General features: G+C 31.4%; 1 protein-coding gene across 2 annotated transcripts; it reads left to right on the plus strand.

The window, feature by feature from the left end:
- The first annotated feature begins 5,327 nt into the window (after positions 1-5,327).
- LOC146935481 (cysteine-rich receptor-like protein kinase 10) lies at positions 5,328-10,551 on the plus strand. 2 transcript variants are annotated; one of them, XM_085750673.1, is made up of 8 exons: positions 5,328-5,765; positions 6,450-6,854; positions 7,611-7,736; positions 7,844-8,013; positions 8,443-8,653; positions 9,076-9,313; positions 9,413-9,563; positions 9,927-10,551. In XM_085750673.1, exons 1-8 carry the CDS (start codon positions 5,621-5,623, stop codon positions 10,233-10,235), a joined length of 1,755 nt encoding a protein of 584 aa, XP_085606799.1. In that variant the 5' UTR covers positions 5,328-5,620; the 3' UTR covers positions 10,236-10,551. The 2 variants fall into 2 exon arrangements, with proteins under 2 accessions (XP_085606799.1, XP_085606798.1); XM_085750672.1 differs by having other exon boundaries at positions 7,602-7,736; positions 9,927-10,452.
- Positions 10,552-10,967: the final 416 nt, after the last annotated feature.

Below are 10,967 nucleotides of genomic sequence, written 5' to 3' on the forward strand. Positions count from 1 at the left end.
GATTTTAGGATGAGGCCTGTGTGCCAAAGACTTTTATGATGTTGAACTAAATTCCGCTGCGAAGTTTTGAAATACTTATGTTAAATGACTTTGAAGAATAAATTGTTATTTATTCAGTTTATGAATTTTTAAGAAGTGTAGCATTCCGTTTAAGTTGTTGAACTCTGATTTTTGTTTAAGAAATTTTTACGTTGGAAAAACGTAGTGTTAAAATTCACATTTGAGTGCAGTAACGTATACATATATATTTCATAGGCCAATTCCGATAAACTCCGAAATTTCACAAAGTTCGTATCGTTTATTCATTTTTCTAAAGAATTCAAGTTTTCAAAGTAAAACCAAGTTAAAGTTCATGATTACCATCCAAAACATTTTTACAAATCATAACTACAGTAGACAAACCTAGTCCTACCCTTTTTCCTTGAGAAAACGAGTTTTCGAAAAATTATGCATTCTTGACATTTTTCACAAAGTTCGATACGATTTCACAAAACCAAGTTCAATCTAACTCAATTGATGTTTCCAATGGTTTAGAAAGCTTAAATACAATTAAGTACATCAAAAGAATCAGTTTAGAATGGTCTGGATCGACCCCATGTACCCGAAACGACCAAAAAACATGGGTGTTGGACTCGGGAACTTGCCCTGAGCTCGTCAGGCGAGCTGCACCAGAACAGGCAGCCCTATTCTTGGGTTTCCTCTCGGGATCCCTCAAATTTTCACTCTGAATTTCCATTTTTGATCCCCTTGATCCCAAATTTGACCCCTAAACTTGCAAACTAGTTTATAAACATCAAAAGACATTCAAAACAACAACAAACATCGAAGTATAACATCAATTTACCTCAAATTCATCATCTAGTCCATTTTCACAAAAAACCGCCATTTTTCTTGTTTTCATACAAACTTCATAAACAACCACACCAATTCAAATCCCATCAACATACAAACATAAACAAACATTCATGAAGTGAATTCAAACATGTTTCAACAACAATCACTCACCAATTCATGATTTACACTCAATTAATCAAAATTCATCAAAACAACTCAACAACAACAACAACAACAACAACAACTATGAAGTTTAAGCTCTTAACAATTTCATGAAGTTTATCATACCCACAAATTCACTTGAATTAGGAGCACGAATTTCATCATTCAAAACCATAAAAAGTCACAACTATCACAAAATCACTTAAAGTCATAAATGAAAGTAATAGATTATGACTTAATTGATGAAAAGAAACAATCCCCCTTACCTCTAATCTTCAAGAATTCAAACCCTAGCTTCACTTTAGCTCCTAGCCTCCAATCCCAAGCTCTCTCTAGCTCCTCTTCTATCTCCTCTTGATTCACTTTATCTCTCTACCTCTCTCAAAATGTTTGTAAAATGAGTGAATGAATGCAATGACCTAATTTTCTCACAAGGGTTGTGTTTATATAATCACCACATAATTGGGCTAAGTCTCTAATTGTCTTTACTGAGTTCAATATTCTTACCAACTAATTCTCCAAAGTTACTACACACTTAAACCGTCAAAATAACGAATAATTACCCCAACTCACTAGTAACTTAGTAAAAATAATTATTCCCACTTAAAACATAAAAAATAACCTTCTAAATAAAATGACTATTTTACCCTTGCTCACCAAATGACCAGAATACCCCTGAGTCTAAAATGACTAAAATACAATTCTTAAGCCAAAATTCACTATTCCCAAATAAAATACAAACAAAGACATTTAATCACATACAAGCATAGATAAACACACATAATAAATAATTAAAACAATTCTAGCGAAAAACAGACTGTTATAGAAGGAACACGACTATATATAAGCATGCATGCATGTTTCTTCTACTGTCATTGTTGTAAAACGAAAAATGAAAGAAGGCCATGGTTCTAATGTAAAACAAAGATAAATAAGAATAAAAGGTTCATGGTTGGCATCACATTCACTACAATGACTTTTCAAAACATGACTACAATTAAATCAAAGGTCATGATGATAATAAAAGCTTACAAGGTTCAGGACTTTTAATAAATGAGTCGTGTTATGGAAATGACTTACAAACTATATGGTAAGACATTATCAAACTATTATGGACATTTAGATTATAAAATAAAAATGTTATGCCAATACGACTCACCTATCTTTCTCTGCTTGTCTGCATGAAAACTAGTTTGTCCAAGACACGATTTTAATACCAAAGGAAACGTCATGGTTTGGTTTTTATCCAGATGGGGCCTTGCATTATGTTCCACCACCACAACAAGTAGTATAATCATTTTACGTCTGCTGTCAATATTGCCAACGTTAAACCCACTGAGTTGATTTGATGGCGTTGACTTGGGACTTTGGAGTGCTCCTCTCAAGGTCTTATGTTCAATTCGTCCCGATGCCAATTTTAGTAGACTAATTTTACTTCTTAAAAAAATATTGCCAAAATCGAAGTGAATAAAACATACAAGAATTAACCTTTTGTTGATCGGAAATGGGGTGACATTTAGGATGGGAAGGGGAAAGAGTTTCCCACTATGGGAAATATTTTTTAAACCATTAGATCAAAGAGAAACACTATATTATAGTCTGCCTAGGTTATATCTTTTTCACTTTGTCTTCAATCTCACTCCCCCATCCATCCTTCTCTCTTCTCCATGCCCACCACCACCAGCAGCAACATCATCCACAACCACTTTGACCATTAGTGTGTTGCAACTGAATTAAATTAAATGAATTTTTTATTGTGTTGCATAGTATTTGCTCATCGGTAGATTATTCTCTGATCTAAGATATAAGAGCTTGCTTTCCGGCGAAACTTGACCTCCGGTTACAATTCCGACAACCTCCATAACTTCTTCCAGATCCAAGATCTTGTTTTTTTGACGAGGGAAAAGTGGTAGTTTGAGATGCGGTGGTGCGCAAATATGCTGTCGTCGTCGATGGTGGAAGTTGTGGTGAGTTTGTGGGCGACGATCCACTTCAATCCATCGTCGACGAGTGGATCTCTGGTATTATTATCCGAAACGATTGGTCGGATTTTGGTGACGGTTGCGGTACCAACGAAGGGAGGGAGTATTGTTGGAGTGGAGGAGTAAACCAGAGAATGAATCATAGTTTTGTGAGCAGCACTTGGGTGCCATTAATGGCACCGTGCCATTAAATCCTGGCCATTAATGGCACCCACACACACACATCACACACACACACTTGGGCAATGTGTGGCCCAGATCTAATGGTATGGTGCCATTAATGGCACCAAAGTATTTCCCGAGTTTTGTTGAGAAGTTGATTGGAGATGGAGTCGCCGGCGAAGATTGGATTTTTGGGGAAGATGATCGGAGATTGACAACCTTTCTCAATTTTATTTTTTTATTTTTTAAATTGACCAATAAAAAAATCTAGCGTATAGAGAACATGATAAAATTGTGTACTTGATTAGATCTAATGGTTTAAAAAAAATCTTTCCCACGGTGGGAAACTCTTTCCCATTCCCACCCTAAATGTCACCTGGAAATGGAGATATACTTTTATTGCATTTTTGTTTATGTTAGTACATACTCTTGCCAATCCTAATGAACCATAAAACAACTAAGCAGTTAGAAATAGTGGAAATGTTAAGAGTTAATTTGTCTGGTCTCCATGCACTTGGTGAGTTTGTGATATATTACCCTTGCTTGTAGAAAGATAGTTTACGTGGACATTACCCTAGAATTGGGCAACCTTTAGACAAGTTGTTTGTTTGTTGCTGACTAAAAAACATAATCTAAAGAAAAAATAATGTAAAAAATACTTCAAATAAGAATAAAAACTTTTTAAACATGATTTTTCTATAGATAATTACTATTATTATTTTTTTAAAAAATCATTATCACTATTGAAAGCTAACAAAATAACTTCATTTTTTAAAAATCTCTAAATGTTATTATTTAAATTATTGAATATTAAAATATTTTTTTAATCTATAACAAACAACCCTTAACTAAAGAGACATGACATAATAGAGTAATAATGTATTTTTTTATTTTTATTGACAATGATAAGGTAATACTATTAATTTATCTTGTTGTCATGTTGACTCATTCAAATCCTAGATTGAGTTATGAGAAATGATTCTAAAATAATTTGGAGATTTTACTCCTTTTCCAATTTTTCTGAACTCTTTATTTACAAATGTCGTGTTGACTTGTTGTCAGTGTTAAGGATTTGAGTGAGGGGATTGACCGACTAACTACTACATCTACAACCAATGAAGTAAATGTCGTGTAATTTGTGCTAAATTAACTTTCATAAAATATCTTTACAAATGTGTCAATATCAATAGGTAGATCTTCCTTGATACACTTTGGCAAAAACATCAACTAGATCAAATTTTAAACATTGCCAAATTTTTTTGGATATGATTTTCTTTATTATGTTTACAAGTTTTTATTTTATTTGATTTGATTTATGTTTTACAATTTTCTATTGTTGGATAATGAAAATCCATCGAGATATTTTTCTCAGATAAATCAAGACACCATAGTTTGTCACTGCATAAACTACTCTTTTGAGTTTTGAGGTAACTTAGCTTAATTTAGAGAGTCGAAGTCTCTCAACATATACGTCATTTTAAAATTATGGATTGAGTTTAACTCAACCTTATAAAACTAATTTATAAGATGATGGTTGTCCTCAATTATAAACACTCACAAAACTCGACATATGAAATGTGACGCAAGTGATCTGACGGTAGAACCTCAAGATATCGTATAGGTCAGATACCATGTTGAAAATTAAGATATTAGAGAAAAAAGAGAGAAAACTTCAAGGGATTTCTTAAAGAATCCAAACTAGCTAGTTAAAGAATGCATACATCTATCTAGGTACCATATTGGTTATCCATTGAGATATTAGATATCGAGATCTAGTCACACTAGGGTTAGTGAAGCTCAAATCCGTACAATATTACACATAAATTTCATCGAAGATAAATTAAAACTTTCAACAAAACCATACCTCGTCCTGTCTTTATGCAACTTTTATATGAAATGTGATATCCGTGCAAACTAAAATGAACTAGAAATGTGATCTTTTCTAATGTAATGAAGTTTCTAAAGAAATAAACAAATTTAAAACTCTTCAACCACTTCAAACCATTTTTTTTTTTAAAATAATTTTTATTCTAGTATGTTAAAGAAACAAGAGTTATCATACCACATGGCCAGTCTCTAGTATTCAATTTTTAGACCCAAGTGTTGCTTTCTTCACTTAGCACAATTAATAGGCAATTGACTTGGTACACATATCAATAAATAACCTCCCTTCTTGCAGCATACTTCAACTAGCTAGACCATATATTGCTATCTATGACAATTATTTCATCACAAAATAACAACAATGGCAAAAAATCTCATACTCATTTCCATCCTTAGATTTCTTAGCATCATCACCCTTTTCACAAAATCAATTGCACAATCACCAAATTATGTAGGTGATGATTGTCACAACTCAACAGAAAAATCACTTACGACTACATACAAATCTAACCTTAATAAAGTCCTTTCATTGCTCTCATCTGATGCTATTGTAAGTAAAGGATATAATCATACAAGTGTAGGAGACAACACAGTTGATGCTGTCTATGGTCTCTATGATTGTAGAGGTGATGTCACAGGATCATTTTGTCAATTTTGTGTCTCTACTGCTGCCTCAGATATTCTTCAGCACTGTCCTAATAGAGCTTCAGCTGTTATATGGTACAACTTTTGCATTCTCAGGTACATCTTTGGGAGCATTTCCCTACTAGAATTTTGATAATTCAATTATATACTATAAGTGGATAAAGTTATTCCGGGAGAAATTCTGAGATGAGCTACTCCGTTTAATAACTCATTATAAAAATTAAATTTCATCAATCTAACTACTTATTATTATTGTATTATATTAATGATTAAGTACACATAATTATGAAATTCGTTGCTATTTTATCTATCATTTGATATTTATTTATTATTTTTTAATAAATATTAATCAAGGGCTATTATATTATTGACCAAGTACATAATTCATTATTCATTCATTTGAAATTATTTAATGAATTATGAAATAGTTTTATAATTTAATTTTATGACATTTTTTGGAGTAGATTTATTTAATAAGAATTTTTTATTCCGCAGTTTTATAATTTTATGACAATTTTCAGAGTAGATCTATTCAATAAGAGTTTTTTTTTTTTTTTCCGCAGTTGAATCGGTGAAATTCAATGCTTATGTTGAGATTAAGTGGAATAACTCACTTCATGGTTACTCATAAAATAACTTGATCAAGTATAAATTACACAACCAAAAAAATATCTGAATGAGAGATTTGGAGATGAAAAAACTTAAAATTCATTTTTGTGATTCAATTTTTGTTGTGATATGGAGTATAACTTATGATTTCTAAATATGTCTCTTGAGTAGGTATTCCAACCATAATTTCTTTGGGAACCTCACATGGGAACCTCACAACAAGTCCATCATGGCAAATGTTGGGGTCAAAAAACATAACCAATCCACATGAACTTGATAAAGCTGAAGATAATATGCAAAGTTTAATAAGTGAAGCTACTTTGGAGACCAATAAGTTGTATGGAATGAGGGAGTTCACTTTAAGTAATGAAAAAAGATATGGATTGGTGCAGTGTAGTAGGGACCTTACTGACAAGCAATGTAATCAATGCTTGGAGGCTATGTTAGGCAAAGTTCCTAAATGTTGTGGGACAAAGATTGGTTGGCAAGTTGTTGCTCCAAGTTGTTTGATAAAGTATGATGATTTTATGTTTTACAAGCTTATTTTTCAAACTTCTCCTCCTTTGCCTAATTCAGGTACATTTTTTTTGTTAATTATAAATTTGTTACTATTTGAATTTCTTGGTATTAAAACACTTCATTCAGAATGCTTAGTTTGATTTTCTACTCCAAAACCCTTCTTGACTAGCAATGTATAGTTATCAAGGATGTAAAATTTTAAAATCTATTTTTTCATTAGTTTATTATCTAATGAAAACCAATCCATATATCATTGATTTAATTTGGTTTGGTTCCACTTCTAAAAAAAAACAAGATATAATTATTTCAATAAGAACAAGAAAAATAAAATTAAAGAGTAGTAGAGAAGGTGAGAGAAGAGAAATGATTATATTATTCTCTTATGATAAATAATTATGTGACAAGTAATATCTATTTATAGAAAAATACAATTAAGAATTAAATATTTAAGGATACGTATAAAAATGTTTGACTTAAGAGATAAGTAAAATGATGTCACTTAAGAGATAAAGACAAGGTTTTGTGGACATCCACTTATAATATTTATAAGATTTTTTAAATAATAAAATAAAAAATATTTTATATGAGTGTGCTTAAACGGTGTGCTCAAAAGCTTGTGCCTAAGCAAGATTTTATCTCCTTAACATGTCCTAAAGGCTCAAAAGTATGAATTTTTGTAAAATACTAGTAATTCATAAAAGGTATTTGGAAGTACATACTCAAAATTTTGTATGCGTGTGTGTATGTATATATGAAATGAGATTTGGTAAGAAATGTGACATGTTCATATTTGCTTCTTTGTAGCACTTGCAGCAGGGCAAGGAAGATCAAGTAAATCAAAGACCTTGATCATCACTATTGTCATTGTGTTGGTGGTGGCACTTGTTCTCATAAGTTGTTGTATCTTCTTCATATGGAGGCGGAATCATTCAAATAAAGGTAAGTAACATAATTTATATACTTAATATTAAAAACTGTCAAACTATTTTACATATAGTAATATAAAATTCAAACGAATAAAAGTTTTTTTTTTGTTTTTAATATAGATGGAGTACCATCAAAAACAATTCCTATGTCTCAGCATGGCCATACTCAAGGAGAGGATTCATATAATGCCGACCTCCCAATAATCCCTTTAATATGGATTCGACAGAGCACCAATAACTTTTCAGAATTATGTAAACTAGGAGAAGGTGGATTTGGTCCTGTTTACAAGGTATGTTTTTTCTTTTGGAAATTATTTAGTTGTTTCTTAGTACTACTTTTTAGACAAAATTATCTCTGTGGTCCTCTAATGTTTGTTAATACTACTTTTATATAATATGTAACATTTTATTTCCAGTTAGCTTAAGTTATATTTCGTGAAAGAACTAATATGAGAAAATAATCAAACTTAAAGGATTACATTCATAATTTAGCCTATTTCCTACTTTATTGATAGCGCATCATAGATTACTTGCAGTACAAGCTAGGGTTTTTCTATGAATTTAGGGTTTGAATCCGTCATTTAACTCCTTCATCAAGTAGGATTAAATTGTTGGATGTTAACAATGAAGATGTATTTTTTTTATTTTCTGACTCTATCTAAGTTGCCTTATTTTTTTTTTTTTTTGGTTATTTTCTTTGCGTTCGACAATTATTTCAGGGTAATTTAGTCGATGGAACAGAAGTTGCAATCAAAAGGCTGTCTATAACATCTGGTCAAGGTTCAGAAGAGTTCAAGAATGAAGTAATCTTTATAGCTAAGTTGCAACATAGAAACCTTGTGAGACTTTTGGGTTGTTGCATTGAGGATAATGAAAAGCTGCTTGTATATGAATACATGCCAAACTCTAGCCTCGACTTTCATCTATTTGGTATGTTTTCACATTTAACTATATACGTAATGCATGTTTTTTCTACGTTACCCCCTCGATGAATTGAGGATAATTTACTCTTTTCAAAGAAAAATTATATTTTCTTCATTTTATTTCTTACAATCAGTTACCATTTTCATCTTAAAAACATCAAACTTCTTTATCTCCTTTATTTAACATGTGTTCTACATTTCTTTCGTTCCAAAATCGAATTGTATTTGTCACGAGGGGTAAATTACTCCAAATTCATCAAGGAAAAATACAGGCTCACCGATATGGTTTTTTTGGAGAAAAAAAAGAGTAATTATTTCCTTTTGTAAATACCTTCATCCACAAGTTTTCCCATGTTACTTATTCTACGCTGTCTGCTCCAAACATTTTTGTGTCAAATATTAACATTTTCTTCGACAATTTAATGTTAGATGAGGAAAAAAGAAAATTTCTGGATTGGAAGTTAAGATTGAACATTATCAATGGAATTGCAAAAGGACTCTTGTACCTTCATGAAGACTCTAGACTAAGAGTAATCCATAGAGACCTAAAAGCAAGTAATGTTCTTTTAGATCAAGAGATGAATCCAAAAATATCTGATTTTGGATTGGCAAGGGCATTTGAAAAAGACCAATGTCAAGAAAACACAAGAAGAGTTGTCGGCACATAGTATGTGTTATTGTTGTTGGCAATTCTTTCTATTCAAGAAGAAATTAATCATTTACTCTTAAAAATTTGCTAAATTGACTGGCATTCATTTTGGTACAGTGGATACATGGCTCCAGAGTACGCTATGGAAGGGTTATATTCGGTGAAATCTGATGTTTTCAGCTTTGGAGTTCTTTTATTAGAAATAATTTGCGGAAGAAGGAATGGTGGATTCTATCTCGCGGAGCATGGTCAAAGTCTTCTTGTATATGTGAGTCATACCTTTTAATATTAGTAAGAAATCAATAGGTTAAATATATTTTTGATTTTACTGAAGTTGAATAAAATTTTATTTGATTTATACCAAAAATCTTTAATTTTTTTTTGAAGGAAAAAATCTTTCATTTTTAGTGTCTAAAATCTAAATTGTGTGATTTTACTCCCAAGTAAAAGCTAAAAACACACTATTTTAAAATAAATTTAAGGACCAAAAATGAATAAAACTTTTATAGCACCAAAATCAAATTTTACTAATTTGGTAGGGATAATATCATATTAAACCCTAATAATTGATGCATGTTACAAAAAAAATATATGAATTTGTTTTAAGTAGATTTTCTAAACATGCATGCAGAGTTGGAATCTTTGGTGCGAAGAAAAAAGTTTGGAACTGTTAGATCCAATACTGAAAAATACATACATAAGCAATGAAGTTATGAAATGCATACACATTGGTTTGTTGTGTGTACAAGAAGATGCAGTGGATAGACCAACCATGTCCAATGTTGTTGTCATGCTAGCAAGTGACACAATGACACTTCCCAATCCTAATCATCCTGCATTTTCAGTTGGAAGAAAAGTAGTAGAAGGTGAATCGACATCAAAAGCTTCCAATGATCCTTCTGTTAATGAAGTAACTGTATCAAATATTTTACCTAGGTAGTGGATGTAACATGGTTAATAATTTGGACTCAAATTTCCTACAATCAAATTTTCCTAAAGTCACTTCAGTAAGTTCATTTAAGTCGTTAGATAAACATAAGAAAATTTATACATAAACTTTCGCAAATTGAGATATCAAAATCTCAGTCGTTTGATTTTTATCAACGATCGAGATTATTAGATAATATACTATTGGACTTATGTCGTTGGACCTTTTATATTTACAAGTTATAGTAGTCTCGTCATTCTAGGATTTACTGTACATTCTCTTTGTAACTTTTTCATCAAGGTATATTATGTACAATATTGAAACCCTAGCTTCGTTATCCTTCACCTATTCCGTAATCTTTATTGTTAACATGACATCTAGAGCTTGGCTCGTCCATCCTTCTTGAATTACCTCACCACTATTCCGTTGTTAAATTCCCAAATGTTGAGAATGTGTTTGCTTTGATTTTTGATGACTGATTGTATTAGCGTATTGGGGTCTCCTACAGTTTCTTCTAAATCTCTGCAATAAGATTTGGTTGCTTTGTGGCCATTGTTTTTCTCACGGTGTGCTATTTGTTTCTATATCTTACGTGCTGTTTAGTTGATTAAAAAAATAAAATGAATTTGTGGTAGTAGACTTGTAGTTCACACAATAGTTGGTGGTGTTTTTTCAGATGGTTTAAAGCATTTGTTCTCTCTTCTTATTTGTTATTGTTTGGTCAAAGTTTGAAAATTTGGTTTG

This window comes from Medicago sativa, chromosome 3, assembly GCF_051527215.1.
Source record: "Medicago sativa cultivar Bolivia chromosome 3, Bolivia_mono, whole genome shotgun sequence".
NCBI lineage: Eukaryota > Viridiplantae > Streptophyta > Magnoliopsida > Fabales > Fabaceae > Medicago > Medicago sativa.